General features: G+C 49.5%; 6 protein-coding genes across 6 annotated transcripts; 5 read left to right on the top strand and 1 right to left on the bottom strand.

Moving 5' to 3' along the window:
- Nucleotides 1-150: 150 nt before the first annotated feature.
- On the top strand, nt 151-1,752 carry Aspvir_005312 (DUF2841 domain-containing protein; the record flags this gene model as incomplete). The annotated part of the gene is made up of 5 exons (XM_043268531.1): nt 151-234; nt 293-500; nt 562-1,065; nt 1,147-1,332; nt 1,394-1,752. The coding sequence occupies 5 exons, from the start codon at nt 151-153 to the stop codon at nt 1,750-1,752; spliced, it is 1,341 nt and encodes a 446-aa protein (XP_043124466.1).
- Nucleotides 1,753-2,373: 621 nt separating this feature from the next.
- Aspvir_005311 (uncharacterized protein) lies at nt 2,374-3,189 on the top strand (the record flags this gene model as incomplete). The annotated part of the gene is made up of 1 exon (XM_043268530.1): nt 2,374-3,189. One exon carries the CDS (start codon nt 2,374-2,376, stop codon nt 3,187-3,189), a length of 816 nt encoding a protein of 271 aa, XP_043124465.1.
- A 1,137-nt stretch (nt 3,190-4,326) lies between these two features.
- Nucleotides 4,327-6,081, top strand: Aspvir_005310 (glycerophosphocholine acyltransferase; the record flags this gene model as incomplete). The annotated part of the gene is made up of 2 exons (XM_043268529.1): nt 4,327-5,261; nt 5,322-6,081. 2 exons carry the CDS (start codon nt 4,327-4,329, stop codon nt 6,079-6,081), a joined length of 1,695 nt encoding a protein of 564 aa, XP_043124464.1.
- Nucleotides 6,082-6,789: 708 nt separating this feature from the next.
- Nucleotides 6,790-8,619, top strand: Aspvir_005309 (MRS7 family protein; the record flags this gene model as incomplete). Its single annotated transcript, XM_043268528.1, has 3 exons — nt 6,790-6,853; nt 6,936-7,474; nt 7,540-8,619. 3 exons carry the CDS (start codon nt 6,790-6,792, stop codon nt 8,617-8,619), a joined length of 1,683 nt encoding a protein of 560 aa, XP_043124463.1.
- Nucleotides 8,620-10,016: 1,397 nt separating this feature from the next.
- On the bottom strand, nt 10,017-10,388 carry Aspvir_005308 (uncharacterized protein; the record flags this gene model as incomplete). The annotated part of the gene is made up of 1 exon (XM_043268527.1): nt 10,017-10,388. One exon carries the CDS (start codon nt 10,386-10,388, stop codon nt 10,017-10,019), a length of 372 nt encoding a protein of 123 aa, XP_043124462.1.
- Nucleotides 10,389-11,061: 673 nt separating this feature from the next.
- Aspvir_005307 (NUDIX hydrolase) lies at nt 11,062-12,952 on the top strand (the record flags this gene model as incomplete). Its single annotated transcript, XM_043268526.1, has 5 exons — nt 11,062-11,202; nt 11,492-11,648; nt 11,754-11,780; nt 11,965-12,351; nt 12,624-12,952. 5 exons carry the CDS (start codon nt 11,062-11,064, stop codon nt 12,950-12,952), a joined length of 1,041 nt encoding a protein of 346 aa, XP_043124461.1.
- Nucleotides 12,953-14,129: the final 1,177 nt, after the last annotated feature.

The following is a 14,129-nucleotide window of genomic DNA, read 5'->3' as shown; positions in this document are numbered from 1 at the left end:
CCCATTGTCCGGCAGATTCTTTGGAGTTGTCACAATCTGCTAAATCTCAGATCACATACAGAGGACTCACGATCTGGCCTCCGACGGCATATTCTTCAGCCGACATTGATACTTTAACACATCTTTTGTACCCCAAGCTCGATTTGCGCAATGGATTCAACTGCTCAGCCAGGGGCCCAGGAGCATCATCAAATGTTCCCCTGTGATGGCATGGGGGGCCAGCAAGGGCCAGCGGTATGCATGACGCTTTGTCGCAACAATAGAGACAATCCACTAACATGATAACCCAAAGGAGAGCCACTGTCCAATGCCGCGGGTATCCAGCTACCCTTTCCCCCACTTTGCCATGATCTATATAGACAACAATGGCGAGCTCGGTGTGGATGTCTCTACATCCCTTGCAGGCTGTGAAAGGGCCATTTTTACCGAGGATCTCAAGCAGAGCTTTGTCAGAGCTGTGACTACTGATTGGCAGCCAAACATGCAGAATTTCCCCTCCGGTGAGAACGCACATAAAAAACCCTGAAATTATAATTGCTGACTAGCCGTGTGTATCACCAGCCGGGGCGATTGGAGCAGCACATAGTGAACTACCAGAAAGGCAGTCCTTCATGTTTAATGCCGGACTGGATCTACAATCCAGCCCAGCGTGGTTCCAGCATGGCCTACCAAGGCATCCCAGGCTCATCCCTTGCGAGTTCCAGACTTTGCAGAATAAGCGCTCGCGGAGGAACAGGAAGCGTACAAGCTCGGAAATGGGTGGTGATTCAGATTCAGGTTCGACTGATGGGGCAGCCAAACGGACACCGATTCGCGTAGGACAGACCGATGTGCTGCGCCAGTTCTACGAAAAAGCTTTTGAAAATCTTCAACAGCTCAATTGCAGGGTGATTGCAAAGGCGTTTGTCAAGTTGGTGGAACCTCGGAAGCAAGTCAATCACCCGTACAATGGGCGCAGGACAGTGATGGGAGGACCTTGCCAGAAGTTGGACCCTGAATTGACTAAGCCCAAATGGTGGCCCACAGGCGTTCAGCACAAGGAGCCAGATCACCTCCTCAAGCATGGTGTGTCAATCGTGTTCTTCCGTCGCGTGGTATTTTGGAATTCAGTTGAGTCAGCAGTCGCTAACTTTTCGTCTCTTCTAGAGAGAATTCGACTTCTTATGCACATTCTCTGCGAATTGAGAGAAAGTAATGCAATCACCGCGCAAAAGCTCCGAGAGGCTGGGCAGGATGTGCACCGCCAAATTGCACCGCCTCAGCGCCGGTTCATCTTGGATGAGATTTATGACGTCCGGGAAATCGAGGAACTCTATTTGAGCGGAAAAATCAGTATGTTTGGACTCTAACGAATCACCTAGTGGTATCAGGCTGATCATCAATGACCCAACAGGCGGTGACACCATTATTTATGTCTCCTCAAAGCATCTGCCAGAGGGAATTGAGCCGGCAGTAGTGAACGTGAACGAGAAGCAAATCGCTGACGCGGATTACTTGCCTCTGTCCCCAGTATCCATCAGCCGCAAAAGCTCAGTTGAGAGCGGACTATCATCTCTCTCAAAGGGTATGGATCCATCCATCAATTCCAGTGAGCAAACGCAGGCGCTGCATGGGCATGCAGCACCTTCTTTGACTGCCTCCAATTCTTTGCCTGCCTCCAATTCTCTGCCGGGTTTCTATGCTCAGCATTCGATATTGTGGAGCCATGAAACCTCTGCGACGAATGTGCCATTTAATATCTCGTCAAACTGACTGGAACCTGTTATAGGAAGGTCCGTTCCCGTGAAATCTCGGCTGTAGCCTGAATCTGAGCCCGTCTCTGACCTCCTCAACAGCCTGTCCCTGCGACTTGCCTTATCGCTGGTCGTCCTCTTGGTATTCGCTTTTAGCCATCTATCGTCCCTGTTCATGTGGAGACAAATTGCAAAAAGCGACGCTCTGGAATCGCATTTTCAGCAAGCGCGTAGATAATGTGGAGTTTTTACCTTGTGTCCTGTTAAGAAGCGCGTGGGCGTATCTTTCGTTTGTGTTATTCCCTTTGTTGATTCTTCACTGTTGGCTATCAATTAGCTCATAGCGTTCTGAGCAAATGAGCTGTTCTTAGGCCATGGCTGTGTTTTGGTGTAATAATGTATACTGTCCCTTTCACAAAACTGACTCATTGTGAGGAAAGTGGAAAGTCCTTACTCCCTGTATACGTACCAGACCAGCTGCGAGTGCCCTGGGTCAGTGTATAGTAGATCTCTCGACTGCCAGACCGCGAGGTCCAGCATTCACCCTTCGTCTGACGACCAAATTTCAGAAGCAGAACCAGCAAATCTATCAAGTCCATAGAGAAGCATGCGGTCAGAGTCTCAGATCTTCTCTCGCAGTATGGGCTTGGATCGGAAAGTCTGGATTCAAGAGGGTCCTTATTTTATGAAACACTATTCTCAAGCCCTTTCCTCTTGCAAGGATCCAATGAAGACAGGGTCAAGTCACGCGATCGTGTCGACTCCATTTCGGCTCCTCGACCTCCCCTTCGAAATTCGCAGCGAAATCCTCTGCAGGGCTATTTCGAGCACCGATAATTACTGGCTAGACCGTGAAGTCATCATTTTTGGAGAATCGTTAAAGTCGACATATTATATCCGTGGCCGCACCGTCTGGCGAGACTCAAATGGCGTGTACATGAATCTTTTAACCACGAGCAAACAGATCTGTGACGAGGTGCAGCAGGTCCTTTTCAGCCGTTTTGCATTCGACGCTCTCGGATGGGGATACACTATGAGATACTCTGATCCTTCAAAAACTCCCAACCGTCTCCCCAAGCATCGCATCATGCACATCGCCTATACACCGTACTTCACCGAATACATGCGCGAGCATCGCCAGAGCGTCGATCTCATTCTCTCCGGGCTTCCTTTGCTTAGCTCAGTTCGTATCCTGATATCTTGGGCCTGCGCACAACGTTTGGTCATATGTGGCGACACTCGAGCTGGCTCTCTACATATAGTGGCGGTGGCACGTCTGTTTCGGCAAGTTGGAAAGGTTGCGGTTGTCGGCCAGTCCTTGATGGGTGAGCAGCAGAAGCAGTTGGTGATGGAGGCAAGGAAGGAGCTGGAGCATGAAACGTGGTATTGGGAGCTTGACCTGGATTATCATCTTTTCATGCCTTTTCTCACCAGTAGTGTTGAGGAGCATCTCTGAGCTGGGGAGGGTGATTTCATGATGGACCGAACATTCTGAGCGTGCTAATACCGCATCATTACAACTCAACAGATGCATTCGGACTATGATGTGAATTCCATGCTGCTGTTCTAAGCCATATAGCTGAGGAGCTGTCGTGGGAGGTACAATAGATGTATAAAGGCTAGAACAGCATAGGCTTGCAAATTGGAAGTCATTGATCCTCGCGATTGTATGGCTGCCGTCATGGCTTCTTCTGAACAAGGCTCAACAGCTTTTTAGACTTTTTTCTTCCTTCAAAGAAGATCCATCCGGCGTCTTGTAGCCTGCATATAGAGAAGTGCATGAACCTACCACTGGTAGTTCAGCAAATAATCTCGAAGGATCTCCAGTGATGGACAGTGTGACTAGCTTGCAAATAGATATCAATACTTCATCCTCCATCTCTTTTCGCTGATATTGTGGATGTCTTTCTTCAAGCAAGACCGTTTATCGTGGTTGCAATTCTCCAATAATAATATTATGGCTTATTCATCCTATAAAATTGAAAGAATAACCTGCATGCTAGATACTGTAACAATAAGAATGGACACAAGAGCACAGTGTAAGGTATCGACGGACCCAGTCACACCTCAGGCAGCAAATCATCGGAAGTGGCAAGGGGGATTCTGAGGCTGGAGCTTATTGGCTGACTGAGCCGATCATGCCCCAGATCCCAGGGACCGGACCTTGGGAGTAGCAAATCAGCCGCAGCCAACCAGAGACGTCACTTCAAGCACACGTCGAGCTTCATCTTCCCAACGGGCCTTTTCTCAACACCACGGTCCTCCCGCGTCGACTTTTTCACATCCTTTCTCCGCACGTTGTTGCGTTCGGCAGTACAGTTGACTCTTGCATGGTATCACGCGCCTTGGGTATTGAAGGAGACTGGCGCATTTGACCATTGGATAACAGTCCCAATCTTCATTGGACGAAGATTCGTTGTTTTTGCCTTGTGAGTCCTCAGCCTACCTAGGTAGTTATATTAGCCCCTCCTATCGATAAGACTTCCAAACTCTTGTTGCTTCCTGCATCCCAGAAGTCACCTGGTTTAATTAAGCCTACGTATTCGAGCTGTCTCATATCTTGTTGGGGGACGGCATCTGGGTTCGAAGCAACATGGTGATGCTAACTTTCGGCCGCTTTCTTAGTCGTCCCTACCCTCACAGCCGGGAAGGCCCTACAATCTTCTCGTTCCAACAAAAACTCATCATGGAGGGCACCGGACTCGATGGTGGCCAAGGCAGAAAGACGAACCAGATGACGGGCATGCATGACTCTCCTGTGTTGCAACCCGCGGCGGTGGAAGATATGGATGCCTTCTATGACACGGATGAATATGCGAACTCCTCCAATCGCTCATATTCGCCGCCAGCCTCTCCTCCTCGGCTGTCGCGAAATTCTTCCTTTTCATATCAGGATGATTGGGAGACTTTTCCGCCGCTAGATAAACTTACCGTGTTTGACTTGCTTGACAACCTTTCACTCTCTCAGAAACTCGAGAAATGGCAACAGGCGATCAATGTGCAGAGAGAGAAGGTCAGAAAGCAGCGCGAAAAGCTGAAGTTTACTTCAATGAACGCAAAGGATCGAGTGGTCGGAGAATGGAAGCGGCGGGTTCCTACAGCCGATGAGCAGTTGGCCAAATATCGCCGTCGGATGAGTGACAGTGTCAAGCGGCTGGAGAAGCAGTGGAATGCCACGGCCACGGTGACACTACGCGAGAAGGTTTCATTCATCGCGGGTGTTCTCAATATCTTCATCAGCGGCTATCTCATCGGAGCCTACCCGGAATACTTCTATATCTGGTTCAGCGCGCAGTTGGCCTATTTCATGCCGATACGATACTATGGATACCACAAAAAGGGATATCATTATTTCCTTGCCGATCTTTGCTACTTTGTCAACATGCTTTGCATGCTCAGTATCTGGGTTTTCCCGAGATCCAAGAGACTTTTTATCAGCACCTTCTGCCTCACTTTTGGAAACAATGCCGTTGCTATTGCCATGTGGCGAAACTCCATGGTCTTCCACAGCATGGACAAGGTCGTCAGGTAGGTGCCGTTGAGAAATTCCCCAGCAGAGGAGCATTCGCTGACGTGTCTCATGTGCAGCCTCTTCATTCACATCATGCCTCCAGTTACCTTACACTGTCTGGTCCATCTCACTCCTGCGAAAATGCTGCGAGAGAGATTTCCGGCCGTCTACGACATCAAGTTTAGCGAACCCGGCTCTCCCAACCACTATTCTCTCGTTTCCATGATGCTGTGGGCAACCGTGCCTTACATGATCTGGCAGCTGACCTATCACTTTTTCATTACCGTGCGTCGTGCCGAGAAGATCGCCGCTGGGCGGCCTACCAGCTTCACGTGGCTTCGCAAATCCTACGCGAAGACCTGGATTGGGAAGTTTGTGATCAGTCTTCCCGAATCATTGCAAGCACCTGCCTTTATGATGATTCAGTACATTTATGCGCTTCTGACCATGATTCCTTGTCCCCTCTGGTTCCGTTTCCGATGGGCCAGCGGTGTTTTTTTGACAGCCCTATTCGTTTGGAGTATCCATAATGGCGCCACTTACTACATTGACATCTTTGGCAAACGGTTCCAGAAGGAGCTGGAGGAGCTGAAGAAAGACGTTGCCCGCTGGCAGGCCTCTCCGGCTGGTATGACCAGCCCGACGCTACCGATCTTGAACAACGCTTCTTCCGCAGGGGCTGGCATGGCTGGCATCCTGGATGACTCACCGTCTGCGCAGAAGGAATGCGACAAGTCAAGTCTCGACCAGATCCCTCCACTTGACGCCAGCGCGGTGTCGACTGCCATAGATGGCTCCAATTTCGCGAGCGCTGCGATTACGCGAGAGAGAAAGTAGAATCCATGTCGCCTACCCAATTTTGCAAACGCTCTTTTATCTCTTGACTTTTATCTCCTTCAATCTGTCTGCTGAGTTTGTCTATGCTCTAGCAATGCTTCTGGATTGGGCATCGGTTGGTTTTGTGTTGCTCTTGATGATACCCTGCCTTAGTCATTCTTTTGTCTCTGCGACTTGCCTATATTCATACACTTTATGCCTATACGATCTAGAATGTTGATGATTGCGGTTGATTTTGATTCCACGAATTGCACGAATTTTCCTTTCAGCTGGATATCTTTCTGTGATTTCAGTGGCGAATGTGTCGCGTTGATTATGTCTGGTATGAACATTATGGTCTACATGTTACTAATTTCAGAATATGGAGCAACTTGAGATTAATACGTAATTATGATCCACCAGAAGAGCGGCCGATGCCAGTAGAGTAGAGAGCTTGTTTCCATGATCTCAATGGGATTTGATAAACTCCGACGCCAACGAAGATAAACCCCGGAAGCCGATGAGATCACGTGAAGAAACCACATCTTGCATGGTCTCTGAGAGTTCTCAACGACATCATTACTTCAAACTTTGAGTGTCATACTTACTGTTTCTTCTTCAGGGTTGAGACCATTAATAGATCAGGATTACAACTCTCTCCAAGATTGCTGCGCCCGTCTGCTATACTCGCTCGTCACCCCGAGCATTTCATGCCCCTAGACTTCCGCAATGTCCGTCACAATGAGATCGGCCAGACTTATGCGCGCCAATTCTGTACGCCCTAGTCTGATCGGTAAGTCAACTTTTTATGCTCCATTTGGCCGTCTTATACTTGGAGGATATTTATCGTGTCTAATGATGGTCGTTACCAATAGTCCGACCACGGTATAACGGCGCCCTGGGCGCTGCATCGGCCGCAAATCTCCGGTTCAACGGACGGGGGTTCCCAACGCACCTACAGGCCATTGCGATCTTGGTCTCCCATCAGCGCGGTTATGCCACAGAAACTTCTACTTCGACATCTTCGCCCTCCAACCCATTGCCGCCTCCGGGCTTTAACGCCGAACAGGCCAAGAAGCCCATTCCCAAGGAAGATGCGTCGCGACTTGCGGCTGACAACGGGAGCACGCAGGTCGCTCCCAAGCCTGGGATGCCTCTTGCGGCGGAGAACAGCGTAGATGCACAGAAACGCGCCGAGCTGGAAGCGGCGAAGAAGACGCTGGCGGACGATGAGAAGAAAGTGACTGAGGCGAAAAAGGAGCAGAAGAAGTTGACGATTGGGCAGAAGATTAAGAAGGAAGTTCAGCACTACTGGGATGGTACAAAGCTTCTTGCTACCGAAGTTAGGATCAGTTCGCGACTGGCGTTGAAGATGGCTGCTGGATATGAGCTCAGCCGGAGAGAGTACCGACAGGTAGGTCTTTTGCTACCCTTACGAAATAGCGTTAAGTGGATTCAACTCACGCATTGAACAATTAGCTTCAACGAACGGTGAAAGATCTTGGCCGATTGATCCCATTCTCGATGTTCATCATTATCCCCTTCGCCGAACTGCTACTTCCCATCGCCTTGAAGCTGTTCCCCAACCTGCTGCCTAGCACCTACGAGGGCCAGAAAGCACGCGAGAAAAAGGCTCTTAACTTAAGCTCAACCCGGAAAGAGGTTTCGACCTTTTTGAAGAATACTCTCCGAGAGAGTGGTCTCCCTGTGACTCCTGCCGCTGTCAGGAACGAGGAATTCGCAGAATTCTTCAAGAAGATTAGAACTACCGGGGAAACCCCCTCGACCCAGGACGTGATCAAGGTTTGCAAGATCTTCAAGGACGACTTGACCCTGGACAATCTGTCCCGCCCTCAGCTTGTCGCCATTTGCAAATACATGAACCTGAATTCGTTCGGTACGGACGCCATGCTCCGGTACAACATTCGGCACCGTATGCGTCAGATTAAGCGTGATGACCGCGCGATTTTCTACGAGGGGGTGGAGTCGCTTTCTGTGCCTGAACTGCAGATGGCTTGTGCCTCACGTGGCATTCGTACGCATGGCATTTCTCCCGCTCGCCTGCGGGAAGACCTGGCGATGTGGCTGGATCTGCGCCTCAAGCAAGGCGTTCCGTCCACCCTTCTGGTGCTGAGCAACGCGTACGCATATGCGCAGGGCGGCAAGGAGGCAGAGATGGCGTCTCAGATTGAAGCGCTCCAGTCTGTGCTGTCTAGCATCCCTGAAGAGTTGTTCCACGAAATTGAGCTCGAGGTCCATAATGCCGAGGGCGCTGCCACCAACAAGCAGCGTCTTGAGGTTATCAAGGAGCAGCAAGAGCTGATCGAGGAGGAAAACGAGCAGAACAGCAAGCACGAAGAGAAGGGCGTTTCGACCCCCAAGGACATTGAGGATATCGATGAAACAGAGGACGCGAAGTTTGAGGCGTCGGACAGCCAAGAGAAGCAATCCAATGAGGCTGTGGAGGCTGAGAAGGAAGGCGACAAGGCCGAGCAGGCACAGTCAGAAGACCTGGCTGCCAAGGACAAGGTCGAGAAGAAGGGAGGTTCCTCGCAATAGAATGTCGCCGGCAGTTGTTTCTCCTTCTATCTCCCCTCGCCTCGCCTTCTGCCTGGGATGATAAATCTCCCAAGCGCATAGACTTGCATTTTCGTCTGATTTTCCACAGGCGCTCTCTACCGCTTCCACCGTGTTTTACCTTGCACTCTCGATAGACTTCTTCTTGTTCGGTGTCTCTGATGTCCATTCTCTTGGTCGGAATATTCTCCTCCGTTTACCATCTTTATTTTATTTATGTGGTTTTGATTATTAGTGATGGATTGTCTCGATAGATATCAGGAAGCTCGGCGGAGGTTTGGCAACTGGGAGAGGGTTCCTTCGCATTGGCCAACTGGGTTGCTTACATTCGGATTATATTAATGGCCCACTCTCTGCCTTACTTTTCTTTTTGTTAAATCCGTTGACTTCTTGAGAACGATGTAAGACTAGATGGATGCAATGGATGCATGCTTTCAAAGTTGAATCCAACGCATTATGATGAGCATCTCGCACCTACTTGCCACTGTCGAATGTCCGAGTGAAGCAGGGGACATGATAAAATGCATCTCGGCTTGCCCCCAAATAGCACGCTTAGTGCTAATTTCACTCTGTTGTCAGGCTCAATACCAGCACTACTGTATAGTACAGTATTTCCTAATCTGGAATCCTGATCCAATGCAGGAAATGAGACGTAAAATCCACTTTTACTCCCGTTAATAAGGAAGCTAACTGACTCGACTCGACTATTCGTGAGCAGCCTGTCCGCCCATCTCCAGCCCGCCAACTTTGCCCTTGGAATTTTTTCCCTCCCCAGTATGGAAGAATTATTGACACCCTATTTGCGCTGTACGGAGAAGGACTCTCGGTGAGCAAACTCTCTGCCTAGCGGTATACAGATTGATAATTAACCTTGCCACCTGCACAGTCCTGGCACGCCTGCCTTTTCACTCGCACTTCAAGGCCCGGAAAACCTGTCGCGCACAGCCCCATACCTATTCCATGTGGCTTCACAGCGTGTGGATGAGAGCAGCGAACACTGTCTCTTCTCCTGGGCCCCGCAGTCAACGATACACCTCATGGTGTTGGGAGGAAAACCCCGGGGAAAATATATACGGCTATATTCCTCCAGGAAAGACTGAAGTCGTCTTACCAGGTGGTCCGTTTTTATCCTTCACGGTCGTCGATAATGATGGGGAGAAGCCGATCGTGCCAACGCCGATTTCCGGGTTGAGCGTCCCTTGCTCCTTTTCTTCTTCCCTTGTTTCTTTCATTTGAACCCCCGTGGTTTGAATTTAATACCTCTCTTGAATACACGCTAACATCCTTTGCACCATCTTATTAGAGCGGAAGGATCCTGTCCTGCTCTGATCGCAAGGATAGAATGCCATCCACAGGACCAGGTCGCTTTACAGGATGATCTAGTGACTGCAACGCTCCATGTCACGTATGAACCAATAAGTGGCGGCGGTGGTGGACCGATCACTTTCAATACTGCGGGACTGAAAACAGGCCTCTGGGTGTGGCGGGATCGGTGGGTAAATGTGGAAGGATTCAGTTGCAGTGGCGGAAATACATTCTGCGATGATCCTGATATTCAAGTCTCGCCAGGCCGCCATGAGGGCTTTGCCTGTCTGCGTCCGGGAGAAACGTGGTCTCGCACCGTTCGGTATGAATTGCTCACGGACATCAAGAGCAGGGATGGCGGGGAGGCCCAGGTTGGTGAGGTCATACGGTGTCTCTTCAGGGGAACCCAGCTCGACTGGTGGGTTTGGGGGACTCGGGAGGATCATCTAGCTACTACTGTCACAATCCCCACTACGGAAAGCTGGACTGTACGGGAGCCTGGGAATGATCCTGTCGTTATCGTTCCTGCGGCGGCGCCGGTCGATCTAGAGATAGTATAGAACGAACCGATGGAAGGGAGAAAAGGTTGGTGAAAAAGGAAAAATGGGGGGAAGAAGTTCAATTTAAAGGGCCGGTTATATTGCAGGCTTTTTTCTTCCAACTTGATGCTACTTGTGACATGACTGAAGTAGTGTGTCAATTGAAGTTCGAGTAAATCATGCAACCTATGATTTTCAGGAAAATGAATAGGATGTATATAATTGTTTCACTCTAGCAGTTGTCAATAAATATATAATCCAAGCGCTCACTCCTTTGTTGGTTGTTTATCTTACTCAATCTGAATTAAGACCTCTGCATAGCTTCATACTGCATAGACCAATGTCGTTCTGCAGCATAGATAAGCTGTGGTGGAAGAACTAAGATAGTTCAAGGCTGGTTCTACCCCCGGAAAGCCAGGACTTTTCCAGACCAGGACCCCAGACGATCCACTACTAACCTCGGCAACGGCAATGGAGCACCACCCATCTCCACGCCAATATCAAGAACCAGATCCATAGTTCATGTCATGACGATATAAAACAAAGCCAAGTGCCGTAATCGCTCATATCCCTGCATACTATGCGAAGACGACCACTCCTCCAATTGACCGCGATAACCCGTGGCTTCAGCACCAGCACCAGCACCGGCACCGGCAGGAGACTTGCGTCACAGCCCGCGCCCGCAAGGGAGACGATGCCTCGTCTGAATCCGGTTTCACAGGTACGTCCTTTTAATTTTGAAACTCGGAGGCAAGCTTGATTTAATCGCGCGTTACTGCTCCTGTCTTCCCGTCCTGGCACTTTTCAGCGGGCTGCATGCGGAATGGGTATGTGGATGTTTCAGAGTGCGATAAATGATCTCATTTCATTTCAAGGTCTGCGGCTGTCGCCGCCCTTGTTTTGTTTTGTTTGAGACTACCCTGTCAATGCCCAGATGATGACAGTGATGACGACGACGTTGATGATGTATCTGGGCTAACCAGCACCGCTACTACGATTGCGTTGAATAGAGAGCGATTGATCGGCTGAGAGAGTATCGGCCACCACCGACGAATTATGAACTTGTGCCATTGTCGCGTCGAGCGGCGGTTCTAGTGCTACTCTATGCGGATGCCAAGGGGGATCTGAGGGTTGTGTTGACAATTCGGGCGAAGACGCTGAGTTCGTGTGAGTACTTCCATAATGTTCCAGGGAATGAAATGTCGAGGTGTCGATGATCATATCATGACAAGATGATGAGGAGGATGAGCTACTCATACCGCTATTCTACAGATGCTGGCCAAGCAGCTTTACCTGGAGGTGAGTGGAGTGCTCCAATTTGCGGTCAAGAATTCAAGATTCGGAGGAATGAAGATATCTCACTGCATATGATGTATCATCTATCATCACTTGCAGAGTCAAGACTCAGGAATGTGCCTGTAAAATGAAAACTCAAAACTCAAAAGTCAAAAAAAAATCAAGCACTCACACCACGCTTTCCCAGGACGGGCGGATACGCTGGAAGAGACCGCATTCCAGACGGCTCGCCGCGAGGCACGTGAAGAGATAGGGTTGCCTGATCTCAACCAGTCATTTCCCCGGCCGTTCAGCGTTGAGCATCTCTGCGAGTTCCCGGCTAATCTTGCTCGAACGGAGGTGGTTGTCCGCCCTTGCGTGGCGCTGCTCCATTCGTATGACGAGGAGACGGGCGAGAATGCCGACCCAGAGGTGTCGCTGATTCCCAGGCTGGATGCCAGAGAGGTGGCGGCCGTCTTTACGGCGCCATTTCACAACTTTCTACGCATGAGGGATGCGGATGACTGGGGCACCGAGGACCCAACAGAATGGTATAAGGGGTCCTGGACCGGATGGCATCGGTCCAATTGGAGAAGTAAGTGGCACTGTCCTCCGTTTGCACCTAGGTACCAATGCTGTACCTTACTCCTGTACTCCGTAGAGTACATTGTTTGACAGGCGGTGTACCGTCGGTTGAATCGGGTTGGATTGCAATTGAAATAAAGAAAAAGTCAAAAGAAAAGGAATTAGGCAGAAGGAAAATGACAAAGAAAAAGAAAAAATAAGATCGTCGGTTGATTGGGTTTTTTGCTTTTTTTTTTGGCGTTTGTCTAGGTAGTTCTTTGACTGTCACTGACCCACTCTTAGTGCATCAGTTCTTTGTCCCCATCAACAGCTGGTCGGTCGTCAAACCGCGCAGCAACAGCCGGATGCAGAAACGGGCTGCAGACGAGCTAGAAGAGAAGGAAAAATCAGGCGAGCTGACTCGCTATCGGGTGTTTGGCATGACGGCCCGCATTCTGGTCGATGTCGCGCGAGTGGCATATGGCGAGGACCCGGAATTCGAGCACAACAGCCACTTTGGCGATGAAGGGATGATCGCCAATCTCCGAAAGATGGGCCGTCTAGGTGCCGTTCGTAAAGCCACGGACGAACTCACGCCAGAGACGATGCAAAAGGCAGCCAAACTTAGTTAGGTTTAGAGAAATTAGACGTGTCGACTCCTCCAGGTACCTGATTTGTGGTTCACGAGGTTGGGCATCTGGGAATCTGGGTACATAATGTAGTCTAGGTGCTAGTACATAATACTACCAGTAGTACCTGAGCTTAGCACTCATCCCGCAAGTACATGGTACATAGTGCCTAGTGTACCCCAATCTGCATTGAGTGTCTCTATGAGTACTGTCCTACCTACTCCGTACTCATAGATGTTTCACTCTCAGTCTAAGATACTATTCTTATCTTTCACTGTTCAAAGTTAACTAAACATGTCATGGTGATGAGGGACAGGAAGGCAGTGCAGAGGCAGGCCAACAAAACAGTAAACTAGGCATCCCTTGCGTTGGCATGTCACCCCTCGCGACAGTCCATGAGGCTGTTTGCTGGTGATGATGCTGATTATCCTGCATGACAACTCGCAAATTGCGTGGCTGCATGGTTGACCTTGCTTCATGATTTGTTAGCCCTTTTGTTTTCTGCATTATCTCCTCTGTTTTCATACTCGTATTCTTATTTTGGCTTTCCTTTTTTTTCTTCTTCTAATCATTTTCTATCTAGGGGGAGGGCTGATTTCCCTTCCACCTGAATATTCACTCGTTTGGCTGCATCTTTCTATCCCTTTACTTCGCATTGTCTTTTTTTATTTTTTATTTTTTATTTTTACTTCTCTTTCTTTTCCCTCGCAGCTCTGTTGCTTTATTCTTCCCCGTTCTCCCCCCTCCTTTTCCTCTCTCTCTACTTCTTCTCTTCTTCTCTTCTTTTCTTTTTCCTTCCCGAAGATGCTTGTTCCTATATCTCCCCGCTGTATCCTTCCTGTGCATGCCCACTTCGAGGCTCGAGCGACAGGCTGACTGGCGGGGAAAGGGTCTTGTGATCAGCCATCCCAGACACCCCCAGTGGTGGTGTTGACACGCAGACAGAAACACGTTCCTTGGCGTTTTGGGTTTCTTTGTTCTTGAGATATTACTGAACCACATCTGTCTACTCCGTAACTCAATCTGATCCATTCGCCATACCTAAACCCAAATTCTCCACACTTCGGTTGGTGGTTGTCCTGACGAAACACTTGTTTCTCCCCCGCTTTCCAAGCAGAATCCCTCGTGGAAGGGAAGGACATCTTAAGGTGTCTGCTTGACGATCGAGTATAAAGTTGGG

The sequence above is a fragment of the Aspergillus viridinutans genome (assembly GCF_018404265.1).
Source record: "Aspergillus viridinutans IFM 47045 DNA, scaffold_3, whole genome shotgun sequence".
Lineage (NCBI taxonomy): Eukaryota > Fungi > Ascomycota > Eurotiomycetes > Eurotiales > Aspergillaceae > Aspergillus > Aspergillus viridinutans.
Note: the sequence above shows the minus strand (reverse complement) of the source record. Positions and strands in the feature narration are given on the sequence as shown.